This window comes from Ziziphus jujuba, chromosome 2 (assembly GCF_031755915.1).
Source record: "Ziziphus jujuba cultivar Dongzao chromosome 2, ASM3175591v1".
NCBI lineage: Eukaryota > Viridiplantae > Streptophyta > Magnoliopsida > Rosales > Rhamnaceae > Ziziphus > Ziziphus jujuba.
In genome coordinates, this window is record NC_083380.1 from 26,373,137 (window position 1) to 26,391,114 (window position 17,978).

The 17,978-nt window shown below is 28.7% G+C and overlaps 1 protein-coding gene across 1 annotated transcript; it reads left to right on the forward strand.

The window, feature by feature from the left end:
- The first annotated feature begins 14,215 nt into the window (after window positions 1–14,215).
- On the forward strand, window positions 14,216–17,076 carry LOC107419239 (expansin-A1). The gene is made up of 3 exons (XM_016027983.4): window positions 14,216–14,547; window positions 15,091–15,403; window positions 16,246–17,076. Exons 1-3 carry the CDS (start codon window positions 14,412–14,414, stop codon window positions 16,550–16,552), a joined length of 756 nt encoding a protein of 251 aa, XP_015883469.3. The 5' UTR covers window positions 14,216–14,411; the 3' UTR covers window positions 16,553–17,076.
- Window positions 17,077–17,978: the final 902 nt, after the last annotated feature.

Here is a 17,978-nt window from a genome sequence, read left to right on the forward strand (position 1 = left end):
CAAATAGATTATTTTGGACCGTTTTATCTGCCATGCGCATGTTAAATTTGAACAACACAAAAAAGTTGTAGTGATTAATATATTAAAATAAAAAAAATAGATAATTATTTATGTACAAAATTTAATCTTAAAAGTACTTTGTAATTTATGATCCAGGTAAAAAATAGATAAAAGTATATAACAATTAAAAAAAAAATAGTGATTTCAAAAATTATGGGATTGAATTTAATTTGTTGTATATCAAAAATTCAAATAGTGATCACGATCTAGCAGAATCAAATAAGGAAAAATCATATCCAGGTCAACATGATCAATGTATCCCAGATAGAAAACAATTAATGTGTCTTACTCAAATACAATCACAGCTGATGTCACCTAGCCATATATATCTCTCTGTAGTAATGTACGTTACATTTCTTGTATAGTCTTAATGGCTATATGTGTAATATTGCCAAAAGTGTACAAGTAAGCTTACAATATGAATAATAAGTAGGCCCTGAACCTTTCTACAAAAATTTCATGGTGTTTGCGTGGTTGAAGATAACGTATATATCCAAGATGTAGAGAGGACTTTATCTATTTTTTTATTTATTTTAATTATTGTTTTCTTATCTAGATTAAATTATCAAATTATATTTTGTTTTTATATACTTTACTTAATTATCGAATAGGTTTTATTATTATCTAATTTATTTAATAAGATATTTATCTTGATAAATATTCTGGCTTGAATGTCTATACAAAGTTTCCTACTGAAGATAGAAGAGAAGCACAATATTACAGCAACCTTTTTCATGATGTCTATCTAGCTTTAGTCCAATTTTAGTTTTTTAAATTTTATTGTTCTATTATTGTTAGGCCTAACAAAATCCTACACAATACGATAACACTACACAAATCTACACGATAATTTATGGGTTTTGATTGACAATATCCTATCGGTTCTTTATCACTGTCACTTAATAAGACTCAATAAATTATCAGGTTTTAATAGGGTAAACACGATAATACATGATAAACCATAAAATTCATTAAAGAGGAGTATTTTTGTAATCACAAAAGTTTTATAATATTAAAATTATTTAATTTATTATTAAATATTATTTTATTATTTGAAAGCTAAGTTAAATTTAAATTTTAAAATTTATATTTATTCTTAATGGGCTAACGAGTTGAGTGACGAGTTATACGATATTTTATTGAATGAGTTTGAATTTATCTAGTTTTACACGAAAGCTTAACAAGTCGTATTTAGGTTAACTAAATTCCACACGAGCACGACATGAACACGATTCACATAACATGTTGCCAGGTCTAATTATTATTCTAAATATTTTATTTTTTATGTCTAAAAATCTTTTAAGATTCTTTAATTTTCTATTCTTGAATAAAGTTGCCTGATTGAGTTAGATTCCTGCGCATTTCTATTTCTTCTAATTTGCTTTTATTTGATTGCACTCCTTAATTTTGGCATGCTTTCATTTTATCTTACATAGACTAAAACATTTTTGATTATTTTTTTTAAATCAATACATGATATCGAAGCCTTCATCCCTACAAATTAGCAATAAAATCATGTCTGCTTCAGTGCTATCTATCAAGCAAAAAGTAGTTCTCATAATCCAAGCCTTTCATCAGTGCGCAAGCCTTGTTTTCATAAGACTTACTATAACCAACTTTATCTTTTAGAGATTACAATTTCTTCCCTTGATGTGTAGCCTTGGAGTTCACCACTATTTTAAAGATGTTGAACAAACTTCATAAACCATTAACAACATTGATGATAAGATTGAGGTAAACAAAAATTTTGAACCTTGGATTAATAATGATAAGTTTTCTAATAGCTTGAGTTCAAGGACTCATGATCAAAAAGTCCTAAGCCTTATTGTTGGAGCAACTAATGCATATCAAGTTTAGGATTCTCTTCAGGAACAATTCTTGCTTGCAACAAAAGAAAAGGAAGGACAATTGAAAAATATGCTATTATTGCTCAAGAAAGGTCCTTTATCTATAGATGAGTACCTTCAAAAATTTAAGAAAATTTGGAATGATTTAGTGACAATCAATCATCTAATGTTTGATTTGCATAAAGTTTTTCAATTGGCTCATAGTTTAGGATTAAAATATCAAGATTTTTGTGTAACAATGCCCACAAAAACCATCATATCCAAACGTTCAGTCAATTTGTGCTTGCTCTGCAAAGTCATGACCAGGCATTAGTTGCACAGAAGGAAGAAGACAAGCATTATGTTGGACATACAGAAGCATTCTTACGACAATGTGGAAGGGGTCATAATACTAGAGGAATGAGAACTTTAACTCACATGGAAGAGGCTTTGTTCTAGTAGTAGGCATGGTGATTCTTCATTAAATAGAAGTATTCCTCCACTTCCACCTCATCGGAATTTCAACCTACATAAAAACCCACCTCAACAAGATTTCAAACAACATCATAACCACCTTCAATAAGGTAATTCGTCTCATGAAAAAATTCACTGTCAATTCTGAACATAATTCAATCACTTTTCCAAAGATTGTTGGAATTTATCTAATCATAACTATTAATCCAAAGAAGTTCATTTAGTGATAACTACCTTTTTATTGATTGATCAAGAAGATGAATTGTTCTATGTTGACTCTGGAACTACAACACATAAGACTAATGACCCAGATAAGCTTAATAATCTTAAACCATACAATGGACATGATATGATTTATGTTGGCAATAGAGAAGCATTACCAGTACTTATATCGGTGATGCATCTATATCTATCAATCATGGAACAATTAATTTAAAAGATATACTTGTTCTTGAATTAGAGAAAAACCTTTTATCTGTTGGGAAGTTTATTAATGTCCACTTCTTGTATCTTTGAATTCACCACATATGGTTTTGTGATGAAGGATTAAAAATAGTAAATAATAGCAAGAGAATATGAAAATGGCCAGCTATACTCTTTAAAGAATCACTTCTATGAAGTGTTTAATGCAACAAAAGGAGGCAGAGATGCGAAGGTGTTTATTTATGAGATTAGTTGAGTAAGCTTGTGTTAGTTGTTTGTTATAAGATAGCTAGTTTTGGAGCTTTCGACATAAAAATCTTATCCGACTTTTCAAATCTATGGCATAAAAAATTTGGCCATAATTTTGAAGTCTTTCAAAGTTTTGAAAGATCGACAAAATATTACTGTTCTCATTAGTATACTAAGCTTTCCATACGCGCTAGCTATCAAATGGGCAAAAATTGTAAACTTTAATTTAGTGATTCCAATAAAATAAGTGATTCTCCATTAGATTAAACCCATTATGGTTATAAGGCTGCCCTAGTTAATTCTTTTCAAAACTTTCATTGTTATGCAATATTAGTTTAAGGTTACTCTCTATTCTCAAGTTAATGTGCTCTTAGGAAGAAAATAGATTTTTTCAGTTGCTTTGTCAAGTTTCAAAGGTTGGTTGAAAATCAAATTTAACAGAAAGATCAACGAGTTCTAATGAGATGGTAATGTTGAATTTACTTCTTTTGATTTTCTTAACCATCTTGAATGTGGTATAAAATAGCAAAACTCTTGTCCTGTAACACCTAAACAAAACAATGTTGCAAAACACAAGCATAATCATGTGACTGAAACTGGCCTAACCATGTCTTTTCAAGCAAATGTTCCATTGATATATTAGGTTGATGCTTTTATGGTAGCAGCATACCTCATCAATCAACTACCTTCTTCAATGTTACATAATGTCATTTCATATACATTGTTGTACGAATGGAAACTTGATTATTCTGGATTATAAATCTTTGTTTGTCGATGTTTTCCATCATTATGGCATCAAGGCAAAACAAAGTTTGATCCCAAAACCTATCTCCGTGTATTTTATAGCTATAGCCCAACGCATAAAAAATTCTACTACTTATATCTTAAAACTAATTAAGTATATCTGTCAAGATATGTAGTGTTTGATGAGTCTTTATTTCCCTATAATACAAACTCTACAACTCACATGTCCTTCAACCTAGAAATTACAACTTTCCTAGACTTTGATGAGTGGCTTATATATAATAGAAACTCCATCATTCTTACAACAACTTCTAAATCATCTCATGTAAATCTCTTAATACCTTATATAAATTTTGGTGAGCCTTTTATAGATAAGTTCGATCTTTCAATACCTACAACAATTGTTGCCGTGCCAACAAATCCCACTGAATCCATCATTGAACAAATTGAATATAATCTTTTATTATTATTCTTTTGAAGTGCGAGGTCATCATCTAATACATCATCCTGATTTATTTCAAACTGCAGGCATTATTTTTCTTTCAAATAAAAATAAAGAATTAAGAAATACCAAGCTAGTGCCCGTTTATCTTAAGCTTCCTTTGTTCATCATGAGACATCCTTATCTAGTTCTAAATTGGATCATACTAGTACTAATTTGACATAAATTCTCTTTATTCATACTGGAATTGATCCTCAACTTGATGTGCATCTCTTTATTTATCTACCCATTGATTCATCAGGTGCCCAACCTATTGCTCCTATGTAACCTATGACCACTCATCCTATGATTACATAACACAAGCTTAGAACTAATCTTTCATTTATTTGGCAAATGATACTTTTCTCATCTGACTACTCTACTCTTACTGAGCCCAAATCTTTTTGCACTGTACTCAAGGGTCCATGATGGATAGCATATATGAATGATCAATTTCAAGCTTTTTAATTTGATTGTACACGGTAGCTTGTTCCATCACCAAGTAACATTAATATAGTTGGTTATAAATGGTTTTATCTTTTAATATATAAAGAGGATGGCACATTAGATTGGTTCAAGGCCTGTTTAGTGGCGAATGATTTCACTCAAGTCTCTGATTTTGATTATGATGAAATATATTTTCTAATAATTTCTTTAGCTTTAACATATAAATGGTCCTTTAGGCAACTTGGTGAGAAGGATGTATATTTCATCGAAATTTAAAAGAAACCTTATTAATGAAACAACACATCTTGTTTTGTGAGCAGTACTTATTCAAATCATGTTTATCTTATTCAAAAATCATTATGTTGACTGAAATAACCTCCTTAAGCTTGGTTTGATTGTCTCTCCTAATTCTTGCTTAATCATTGATTCAAGTGTAATGTTGTAAATTCATCACTCTTTGTTTATCGGTCGGATTCCTTGTTATTTTACTTCTCAGTTATGTTGACAATATCACTCTAAAAGTAAGTAGTATAACTTCTTTTTAATTCATCATTCACAAACTTGGTCAAAAATTTACAATGAAGGATTTAGGTCGACTTCATCTTTTCGTTGGTGTTGAGATTAAGTATTTTACTAGTGGTGCACATCTATCTTTAGACCAAGTACATTCATGACCTTTTTGAATGAGCTTGCATGTCTGAATGTTTTCCAATATCAGCGCCTATGGCTTTTAAAATAAAAGCTACAAGCACAGATGGAGATGTTATTAAAGTGTTTGCTTATTATTGTCTTATGGGATCTCTTCAATATGTAACATTCACTAGACTTGACATAACTTTCGCGATCAATAAGGTCTATTAGTACTTAAGTAACCTAACTTGGTTCATTTGTGAGCTGTCAAAAGATTATGAGATGTCGTGATGATACATCTAATTTTAGGCTTTGCTATCTTTGTCAAAGCTCTTGCAATCTTTATGGTTTTTTTTATGCAGATTAGGCAAGGTGTCCCATTTCTAACATAGCATAACTGGCTACTATGTTTTTCTTTGAGCAAACTGTATTTCCCAGTGCTTCAAGTAAATGCCCACCATTCTTATTTTAACTCTGAAGCCGAGTATAGATCCATGGCATCTACCATTATTGAGCTCACTTGAATTTCTTTTCTTCTTAGTGACATTAGCATCTCTTTGTTATATTCTCCACAATTGTTTTGTGATAATCTAGATGCACTTTAAATGACAATGAACCCAATGTTTCATGCTTATACTAAACACATTAAATTAAACTATCACTTTCTTCATGAAATGGTAGCTCTTTGTTCATCCAATATGTTTCAAGTCTTACTTACCTTGATATTTTTACAAAGGCATTACCTCGTGCTTGTTTTGCAAGATTTTGGTTAAGTTAGGGGTTTAGAGTCCTATTACAACTAGCTTAAGGGGGCATCTTAAGGAAATAAAATTAAATTATGTTGAATCAAATAAAAAAGAATCAAATTAGGGTCAACATGCTCAATATATGCCCAATCAAAAGCAATTAATATATACATGTCAAATACAATTACCGCTATCATCTAACCATTATATCTCTATTGTAATGTACATATATACATTCCTTGTATAATCTTAGTTTTCATATGTGTAATATTGTCAACTGTGTATAAGTAAGCTTACAATATGAATAAAAAGTAGTCCTTGAACCTTTCTATAGAAATTTTCACAATTAATCCACAAAATTACTGATTGAGTAATTTATAGTTTAATATACTTTGGATTTATTGTTTTATCCTTCAAAAGATGATATGTCTTGTACTTTCAACCTCCAACAACTATAATGGTTATATTGCTATTTTGTACAAATTATAGTTTTTTTTTATTTTCTTTTTTATTGGTTTAGTTTAACCATCCAATCTTATCAAAATATCTCGATGAATTTCTTATTGGTACCTTCCTTATTAGCCTTTATCCTTCTAAAAGTTGAGATTTAATTATATATTTGGGGTTTATACGAGTCTAATGAAATACTAAGACTCTTGAAAGGCAAAGTGAACCCTGTTAAAGACTCATATAAACCTCAAATTTATCTTTAAATCTTAATTTTTGAAAAGATCCAATAGTTGATAAAGAAGGTCTTTATGAAAAGTACATTGTAACATTCCGTCTCCACTGACAGACCTATCAGTTTAGCCATTGCATTCGGTATGGAATTTTTTGTTCAAAGCTTTTCAGAAGGTTACCCATTTTTAGATTACTCTCGCCTGAGCATGTTTAACTTCAAAGTTCTTTCAAACCCTGAGGCCAATCACTCTGAAAAAGCTTCGAATTATGAGAATGATTATGATTACATTTGAATCATTCTCTCATCTACACTCGAAAAATGCGGGATTGGATACTAGGTAGCTTGCAAGAGTTTTGCATCCTTCCACACTAATTGCCACGATCCACCCCTTTAGGCCCTAACATCCTCGTTGGCATACTTCGGATCGGATACATTCTTTGGTACTATTTGTAACACCCTGTTTACACTAGCAAATCTGTCATTCTCTACCGATATTGTCCGCAATTTAACTATCATAGTCGGTATAAGATTTTCTTTGTCAGAGCTTTCCAAGAGGTCATTTATTCTAGAATTGCTCTTGCCTGAGTACGCTTAATTTTGGAGTTCTTTCAAATTCTAAAGCCAACCGCTCTAAAAAAGCCTAGTTGTCATGAGAATGATTATAATTATATTTGAATCATCCCTTGATCTATACTTGAACGATGTGGGATTGAACAGCAAGTAGCCTTTTAGTGTCCTGCACCCACCCACATTAATAATCAATATGATGAGAGATTGTTTATTAATTTATTTTGCATTTTTTTAAATGAAATTGATAAAATAAACTTATTTATTGTCTGTAATTTTGTTTATAAAACTATTTTATGTTTGTATTAATTCACTTTTATTTGTAAGTACAATGTGTAAGTTAGCTTCATCCTATTCATTTGTTAAAAAATGCATTATTGGACTAACCGTTAAAATAAAAAAAAAATAAAAAAAAAGATAGTTTGAGATGTGCAGTTTAAGTTATTGAGAATTATTCACTCCTTCTAATTTGTTGGATAATTTCAATAACAAACATCAAAATAGAAAGAACACACATAAAAAAAATAAAATAAAATAAAAAATGATAAGAGATTTAATGTAGTTTGAGGATAAAAAAGATTACCTTATACATAGCACACTAGCATTCGAATCTACCAATCACTAAGTTTGAAGGTTTATATATTTATATAAATGGGTAAATCATAATTTATTGACCAATCTTCGTCACAAATCTACGAAAGCAGGAATTTTTTTTTTTTTTTTTGCTTGAAGTGTCATGTATAAATTAAGATAGTTGAATGATGTCATATAAATAGTCTAAATGACTTGTTAAAATTGTTTGCCATAACTTGAGGGGAAGCAGCTCTAGCTGTTGTGATGAATATGAATGTTACATATTTTATAGACCATTGTTTCTGATTTTATCATAAAATCAGTCTCACCACAAAAATTTCTTTAATATGACTAATGTTATGTTTTTAGGAATAGTACAAAATTAGTGACATAAACTATGTAATTTTAGGGCCCTGTTAATTCCTTTAGGTTCTCTGTGATATTCATAATATTAATTGCTTCTACTTTTCTTGCATAGATGCAATCGCCTTTCTACTAATGTTTTTATTCATCACCATTCAACAACTAAATATGAGTTTTATTATTTATTATCATTAATTATCATCATTGATATGATTCATTACTAACATAATAAATGTTATTAAATTATGTTGAGAAAATCAACCTTTTGAAGCAGCCAATTACTTAAAGAATCTTTATTTATGCTTTAATTAAAAGATCTTTGATATATGCTTTTTAACTACATATATAAGAACAATTGAAATGGAAAATTTAGGTGAAAATAAAGCTTTTTTTTTTTTTTTTGCATTTTTTTATCATGTATTTTTGTTTTTTAATTTGGAAAGTTGTAAATAATATAATATAGAGATCGAGTAGTGCACGAGATGTGCCAAGAGACAGAAAAACTGAGTAAGAAATTGCAAAGATTAGAGAGAGAAAAAGAGAGAGATGCATGCATAGGAGATTATAGATGTCCAAGTTGCATAACACATCTGGACCATGGACTGTGAACCGAGGTGCTAAAGAATAAAAATCAAAGCTGACAGGAGAACAGAGGATATCAAGAAGGAAAATAAAAAATGACTAGAGAAGAGGAAGAATTAAAAGTTGCTGTAGTGCTGCTGTTTTATCAATATATAAATCAGATATTTAATATAAAAATTAATGTGAAAATTTTCTTTTTTGAATTGTAAAATTGTATAAAAAGTTAAAATTTAAAATTATATTTATTAATTATTAGATTCTAATTGATTTTTTTTTTCTAAATAAGATTTTAATATATTATTAAATTTATATTTGATTAATTTTTAATTTTTAAATTCTAACTTTTAAATGTAATTCAAAAACTAATAAAAATATATTTGATATAAACTTGACTATATATATATATATATATATTAAAAGTTGATGATGCTTTTATGAACAAATCCTGTAAATAAAAACTTACTATATATATATATATATAAGAAATAATTCATCAATTGATGATTTAATTCTAAGATTTGAAATTTTAACACTTATCGTATCATTAAATTTTCAATATAAGCATTTACAATGTTAAATGTGGCTTCCTCTTTATATAACATTTAAAAAATTAATATTGTTTTAATCTATATGACATAAATATATAGTCAAATTTAAAATTATTTTTCAATAAAATGTGCACAAAATCTGTGTTTATGATCATTAATTAACTATATATTTTATTTTAATTTTTTTAAAAGAATTAACCTTTTAGCGAAAAATTTGTTTTTATAATATTTTAACAGAATTTCTAAAACTAGATGTTCACATTGATAATATTTAGGCTAAATCAATTTGATATTCTTTTTTAACACTATCATTAAAAAATAAGTTTTTAAAAATATTGCTTATATTATTTATGTGATATAATTATTTTTACAATTCACATTCTATTGGAAATATTCTAAAGTGTAAATTATGTAAGGTATCAAAATCTCATATATATATATATATATATATATATTTTTGTGAATATATTAAAAAATGAAAATCTCATACGTATACAATTATTTTCTAGGATTTTTTGATGAATAATTCTCTAAGTTTATAAAAGAAGTTGATAGTTTTTATTTAGATGGTCCTGATATGAAAATTATATATGTACATATATATTATGCTATTCACAAGCAAATTCAACTTTTGCAAGCTGAGGAATTTAAGAGCATTAAATTTTGAAGAAAAAAAGTAACAATAAGATGTAATAAATATCCATGATTATAAAGTTAGCTAGTTGGCTAATTGTTTTGGTCCTTCCGATGCACCACCATCCTGAGGCTGATGCTCACCTCAAATTGTAAACTGCATATACATCATCACGCATCACCCACGTGCTGTCTCTTTCTCTCTCAGATGTGTGCAGCCTAACCGATAACATTGAATGAGAAGGTTATGGTTAGGATTCAAAAGGGTCAAAGTTATTTTTTAAAGTCAAAGTTGGGGATTTTTTTTTTTCTTTTTTAGGTGGTTCAAAATGTGTGTGGAAAAACATTACGTTTTGAGTAGGAATGGAGAATATCATAGTAGAGATTTGAAATATTTACATATACAATTTGATTCGGTTGAGAAGGAGATATCCTAATTTTAAATATAGAATTAAACTGAAATCTATAAATATAAGCAGATTTCGTAATTTAGAACTGTACATTTATTATAATATCATATTAAATATATGACATCAAATATATATGATTCTAACCACTTTAAATAATTAAATTAATTTATTTTTAATTTAAAAAGTTGAGAAAGCACCATTATATATATAGTTATATAGGTTTTAAAAGACGTCAGATATGATAAAGCGTAAGGTTAAGTTTTAAATTTTATAAATTTGAGCATTACTAGGAGGCGTTTAGCTATTTTTATTATTATTTCAATTAAATAAAATAACTAAAAATAATAAAATAATTCATATTTTAAAAGTTAATATATATAAGTCTATATCACCATATATGATATATGCCATTAACATAAAATTAGTAAACATATATTTATAATAAGTTAATGAAAATTTTGTAAATTACAAGTTTTCAAGAAAAAATAATAAATATTTATTCATAATAGATTTATGAAAACTTCATACTTTCTAAATTTCCAATAAAAAATTTAATCTCATATATATTACAAGTTTATTTACTTAATAATTCCTATAATATAGTATTTAGATATGATTATAGTCTAATCAATTTTTATCTATTTTTTTTTATTGTATTATGTTTCATTTTCTTTTAAAAAATGTGCAGTTTAATGTTATTTATTATTATCATTATTATTTTCTTTTGAATAGGTAAGCTATGCAGTATAGGAGCCTAAGGATTTTGCCAAATATTTTTAATGCTTATTTTTAACATTAATTTTTCTTTTTCTTTTTTAAATTTTATAGAATTTTTTTTTAACTTTTGTTAAAAAAAAAAAAACTTATTAATGTTAAAAAAGACTTGTACCTTATGATATCAAAGGGTATATTAGGCAATAAATATAACGTTAACTGTCTTTTTCCAAACTTTGCTTCAAAACAAAGCGTTTTTTCTAAATTTGAAACCTAAGCGTGGGAAAGTGAGGCTGGCAAATTTTTTGGGGCACTGAGTTATAAACATATGAAAGCATGCTTTCAGACCATGTAAGAAAGTAGTCCTGAATATTAAATGCCATTATTAATGCAGTTTGTATATGTGTCTCCACGGACCAACAAAATACAATGACAAGTACCATTGTATTATGCTTTTTATTCTATTTTTAAATTTTCTTCAATATAATAATTATGATAATCATCTTCTACTTCGGACTGTATCTTAATTTGGTCCTTACTTTTGAAAAATTAATAAATAATAATAATAACAATGATAAAAGTTGGGCTATAATATACCACGCCAAACCTCTAAGAGGCAAGGCTTTTGTGCCTGAAATTTACCCCAAAAAAAATGTTTTTGTGCCCTAAGGATACACCTATTTTCCCAATTCGTACCTTACATAGATGTAACGTCCAAATTTTTATAACTCCAGGGATTTTTCCTTTTCATTAAAAATAGATTGAATTTTAATATTATATTGCTATCAACAATAAGGATAAAAGTTAAAACATGAATACATCCCGATATGGCAACAACTACAAAAGAACTATGATAGAAGCTCAATATAGATCTCTTTCCCAAAAATTAATAAATAAATAAAGGCTCAAGATAGAACACATGTATAGTGTATACCAACCATATTATGGCTCTTAACCATTACCAAAATATATATATATATATATATATATATTATGGCTCCTAACAGGAATATGTATAGGAAGAACTTGTTGCATAAATACTTCATGTTTTACTAATCTATAACTTGGATTTGAAATTAATGTGAATCATATATATACTTATTCACATCAAAATATTGTTTCGTATTAGTTCCTTTTTTTAAGACGAAATTTTGTGACAAAACTACAATTTTGAAGAATAATATATTGTTCTGATTTTTGATTTCATATCTCTCACATTTTTAAAATTAAAAGTTTTTTTCTTGTGAATTTTTGAAAATTAAAAATTAGTGTTAGTGAGTAGAATTATAAATTAATCCCACATTGATATCTTTAAATAACTTATAAAAAGCATAAGATATATAAAAAAGTTCATTAGAAATGCTTTAGTTATGTATGATTAAACAATCATTCCTTATCAAGAGGTGGGAGACGTCTTTTTTTTTTTTTTTTTTTTTTTTTAAATGAAAAGAGGTGGAAGATGTCGCCCATATCACCAAAAGGTGCGAGTCATTATAAATACACGTATATATGTATATATATATATATAGCACTATTACAGTAAACATCAATCTTATGTTGTATTATACGCGTACCACCAATTTTTTGTCTATAATAGATTCAAACATCTTGTCTATTTCGATAAAATACTGATGGCCCACCGCTTAAGAATTGGTGTGTTTGTTAGCAAAATTGCTTTACGAGGTGTATAATTAAATGAGATAACAGAGGAAAATCAGCCGAGTAGTCGCATTATTGGAATGATGGCTTAGTTGGGATAAACCAAGCAACCGATCGATATATGCTTTTGGACAATCATCAAAAAACGCTTGGTAGGTTTAGCTCCGCCAATTAATCCATATTACTGTTAATTAACGAATTAATTCACCAACGAAATTAAGTTTGTAATTTTTATTGGTTCGGCACAAACATCCTTGTTACTAAGAAAATGTGCCAATTCCATAAAGATTCGTTCTATTTAAAGGCTTATTGGACATAAAAACTTTCAAATGTAATAAATCTTTTTTTTTTAAAAAAAATATTAATGCTTTAAAGATTAGAAGACAATTTTCGTCGTGTTTTTTTAATTTTATTTTTATTTTTTATTTTTTATTTATTTAATAAGGATAATTTTTGGGTTAAATGGAGGCCCAACAAGGGCCCTAATTGTAATCGAAGTCATATTTAACCAATATTTGAACATAAGTTCTATTTCTACAAAGACGTTGTAAGATAACCTAAATTTATTACTTAAGTCTCTTATATACTGTTCTATATGTGTTACCTCTATATATGTTATAGATTAAGGTTTCACGTATGTATGTATATGCATTCAACCCTCATTAATTTCTCATTGTGAGGCTCCTCTGTCACTAGGGGTCATAACTGATCTGTTTCAGAATAATCAAACTGATTCAACAGTAATTAATAATGGAAAATTTCAATACAATCCAAACCACTCTTAGTATCTCATTCAATCCAATCTAATTCACTGTAGTTCGGTTTTGTTCACATTGGTTGGTAAATTTAGACTTTTATCCAATTGTTAATTTTCATTTCAATCTAATTGAGAGAGAAATAATCGAACCAGGATTGGGTAGATTTAATTGGTTGCATCTTTTTCATTTTTTTAAATTTTTTTTTACCCTTATTTGTCACTGTGTGTCTAAGCTTGATCGAATTCATTATGTGGCAGTTAACTAAGTGATCATTGCATATAGAAATATGTTTTATAGTTTTCTCAACACGAACATTAAATTAATAAAAAGAACTAAATAATAAAATAATAATGAAGGGCAAGTGGAAGATGAAGTAAATGTTTATAGGATGGCGGAAAAGGGTTTGGTTTGGTAGGCCACTTGCGGGTTGCGGCTTGCAATCACAAAATCCAGCTTGGGGGTATCTAAATCTTTATCTCTCTTCAATCTCAGTCTCTGAACCTCCATCATTTTTCACTCACCCTCTACACTCTAAAACTCCACAGTACACAGAAACAAACAAAAAAAGAAAAAAAAAAAAAAGAAAGGTAGGTAATCACATGGTTTCAAGAAAGTGCCTCTTGCTCCTCTCAAAGTCATAGAAACCGCTAGCACTTGGCCGTTTAAGGTCCCCACACCTCAAACCCCTTTTATCAGCTTCTTTATTGTAGAATTACCAATTTCTCTTCCAACCCATCTATTTATTCCCCTCACCTGCCCCCTCCAATCTTTCCTCACACACATATTCCAACTTCTCTCTGTGTCTCTGCGTTTGAAAAAGTAACAACTAAAAAAAAAAAAAAATGTCACTTGTTGCGGTTTTCATGGTGGGGATTCTCTCTGCTTGTACCTTCTTATTTGGTTTTGGGTATGGTGATCAGGGTTGGATTGATGCTCATGCCACTTTCTATGGAGGTGGTGATGCCTCTGGTACAATGGGTTAGTCTCTTCAAACTTTTCGTACTGCCTAAGAAAGTTACTATTACTTAATAAAATGTTACCATATGATTACTCTTTTCTTATTATGTGGTACATACTCAATCATATAGTCGTGTTTATGTTGTATAATGATTTCTCAGTGATAATTTGTAAATTTTGGACTCCAGATGCTAAGATTTCCCTCTCTAATTTATAAAAACAAATATAAATAAATATAAAGTACTCATTTTCACACACTAATTAATATATTAACAATTCTAATAGCATTTATTGTGGGCCTAGTCCCAAAGTCTACTAATTTGTCAAGCAGAATTTATTTTGAATCAGATACCCTCATCTCCAGTATTGAAAAAAGAAGCATTTGCTGTTATTTATGATTATCATTAGTAGTTTCTTTGAAGATAATTAGTGTCAAACTTATTGTTTTGTAGAAGGATGATTCGAGTTCAAATCCTTATATTTCCAAATTTTTTTTTTTTAAAAATGATAATCATTAGTGGTGTTACAATCTTTAATATACTTTAATTATGAATAATTTTATAGGTGGAGCCTGTGGTTATGGAAACTTATACAGCCAAGGGTATGGAACAAACACAGCAGCCTTGAGCACTGCCTTGTTCAACAATGGATTAAGCTGTGGAGCCTGTTTCGAAATTAGGTGTGCAGATGACCCAAAATGGTGCCGACCAGGCTCAATTGTGGTCACAGCCACCAATTTCTGTCCGCCAAACAATGCACTCCCAAACAATGCTGGCGGTTGGTGCAACCCTCCACAACACCATTTTGATCTCTCTCAACCTGTCTTCCAACAAATTGCTCAATACAGAGCCGGTATTGTCCCCGTCTCTTACCGCAGGTAAAAGCCACTATCTTTTTTCTTTTTAATATAATTTTTTTAAAAATTCCGAATATAAAATTATTGTACAAGTAAACACAATGAGTCTATATAAATTCATTATTTTACTTTTTATCACCTCTGAAAACATCACAAAGCATTGTTGACAATCGGTCAGGTTATCAGCAGCCGCCGCACGCATGGCCTTTTCTCAACTTTTTTCATCCAAGTCTTGAAGTCTCCCAACAATATCCCATAATTTTTGTATTCTGTCTTTTTCTTACACTTCGTAAACAGAACTTGTTTTCTATATACATATTTTAGTATATATATATATAATATTATTTTACAGAACTTTTTAAAGATGGTGTTTTTGAAAAAAATTGTCGAATATGAGCAATATTATTAGTAAAGATTTTTTTTTTTTAAAATCATTATTTTTGCAAATGTTTTAATGTTAAAAAAAATGTTGATGGCACATGGTAAAGACTTATATATATGTATCTTAACTTTTTTTAAAGATACTTTTTATTCACGATATTCACTTTTATAAAGTATTTTTGTTTCTAAATAATATTTAATTTAAATTTAAACTTTTATAGTCCAAATTTAAATTCCTCATCACAATATCAAAGAAATAAAAAAAAAAACAAAAACCCTCTGCTTTATGATCATAAAATTTCTTGTGGTGGGTAAAAATTCAATATTTCAAATGAAAAGTTATAAACAAAATCCAATTCAAAAGTATAGAAAATCTATTCATAGATTCTTTGATAAGCAAAGCACATCTTTCGCTTTTTTTTTGTATCTGAAACTTTTTTCTTTTTTTTTTTCTCTTTTTCTTTTATATTGTGATAATGCAGGGTCCCCTGCCGAAAGAAGGGAGGCATCAGATTCACATTCAACGGCCATTCTTATTTCAATCTGGTTTTGATCACCAACGTAGGAGGTGCTGGTGATGTCCAATCTGTTTCAATCAAAGGGTCAAAAACTAATTGGCAACCTATGTCCAGGAATTGGGGTCAAAATTGGCAAAGCAATGCTTACCTTAATGGACAAAGCCTCTCTTTTAAGGTTACCACTAGTGATGGTCGCACTGTGGTCTCTAACAATGTTGCTCCTCCTGGCTGGTCCTTTGGCCAAACCTATAGTGGCCTACAATTCCCATAATAATAATAATAATAATAATAAAATTATCACCTTATATGATAGGATTAAGGAGAAGGAGACTAGAGCAATAAAGAAATGACAGAGCCATTAATATGAGAATTTGGCTTTGTTATTTTTAGTGTGATATATAGGAGTCGTCAAAACATAATGTTATTAGAAATGGGGTTCTATAAAAAAAAAAATTAGAAATGGGGTTTAGGGGTAGAGGAAATGAGAAGGGCTAGTTATTTGAAAATGGCCCTAAATCATCATTTAAATTAGGGGTTTTCTGGGATATGCTTTATTTTGTTTAAGGCAGAGACAGAAATTGGGCAGCGGTGGGGGATACATGAACCACCCGCCAACCCTTATTTGATTACTTATATGAATAGGTTTGGGTAAATTTTTTGGTTTTATTTTTCTATTGTTATTATTCCTCATGATTTACTTTATGAGGAAAAAGCTTCTTTATTATGTATAAGAGCAAGCTAAGTGTAATATTATCGGTTTGGTTAATAAATTTTGTTCTAGCGTTGTTGAACAAATTTCTCTTTTCTCATTAAATTGGAGTTTGTGGAACCTTTTTTTTTTTTTGGGATATTATAAAAAAAAAATAAAAATAATTATGTGTTGTGTATGTTTTAAATCCACGTGTCGGCAGCTTAGCACTTTCAGTTTATCTTTTTGATATTTGAGCCTCTCATTTGTATTATCTATAAAAATCAAACAAATATTCCACCAAAAAAAAAAAACTTTATTTTTATTTCAGTCTTTAACTCTTGTTGGGTCGATGAACGACATACATTGGTTTATAGCAATATTGTGTGGTCCTTGACATTGTCATGTGGCATTGGTCGACTTTTGTCGATTAGTTTATATTAAAAGTACTTTTGGGTTGGGCTGAAAAAAGATTTTACCTACAAATATTCACTAATCCTACAATTTAAATTGGGAAAATTGCCATGTAGGCACACTCATCGAAATTTAATGAACTCCCTCTAGTTATATGCTATTATTACTTGTAAATTTCATGAATTGGGTCATATAACATTAATTTTTAAAAGAACTTTAGTTTTATCAAAGTTATTGTTTGCCCATATAAATTATTATAATATTGAATTCCTTATTCATTATTTTAAAAATTAAGATTCTAAATGGTTTTGCATAAATATATATTTACAATATGTCAAAAGAAACGAAAATTTTCACTACAGCTTATTAAACAATTTACATATTTAATAATTTTATCACCAAATCAAACCTATAAGTCTAACATATGTATCCGTTTGATCATCCAAAAGGCCATATATATAAGTTTCTTTTTAACTTTTTTATTCTTATTTTTTTTGAAATTAGCCAAACCGTACACATCACTGCAATTTATTTTATTATTATTTTTTTTTGGACGCATACATAAGACTAGAAATTTTTCTGGACCTTTTATTGT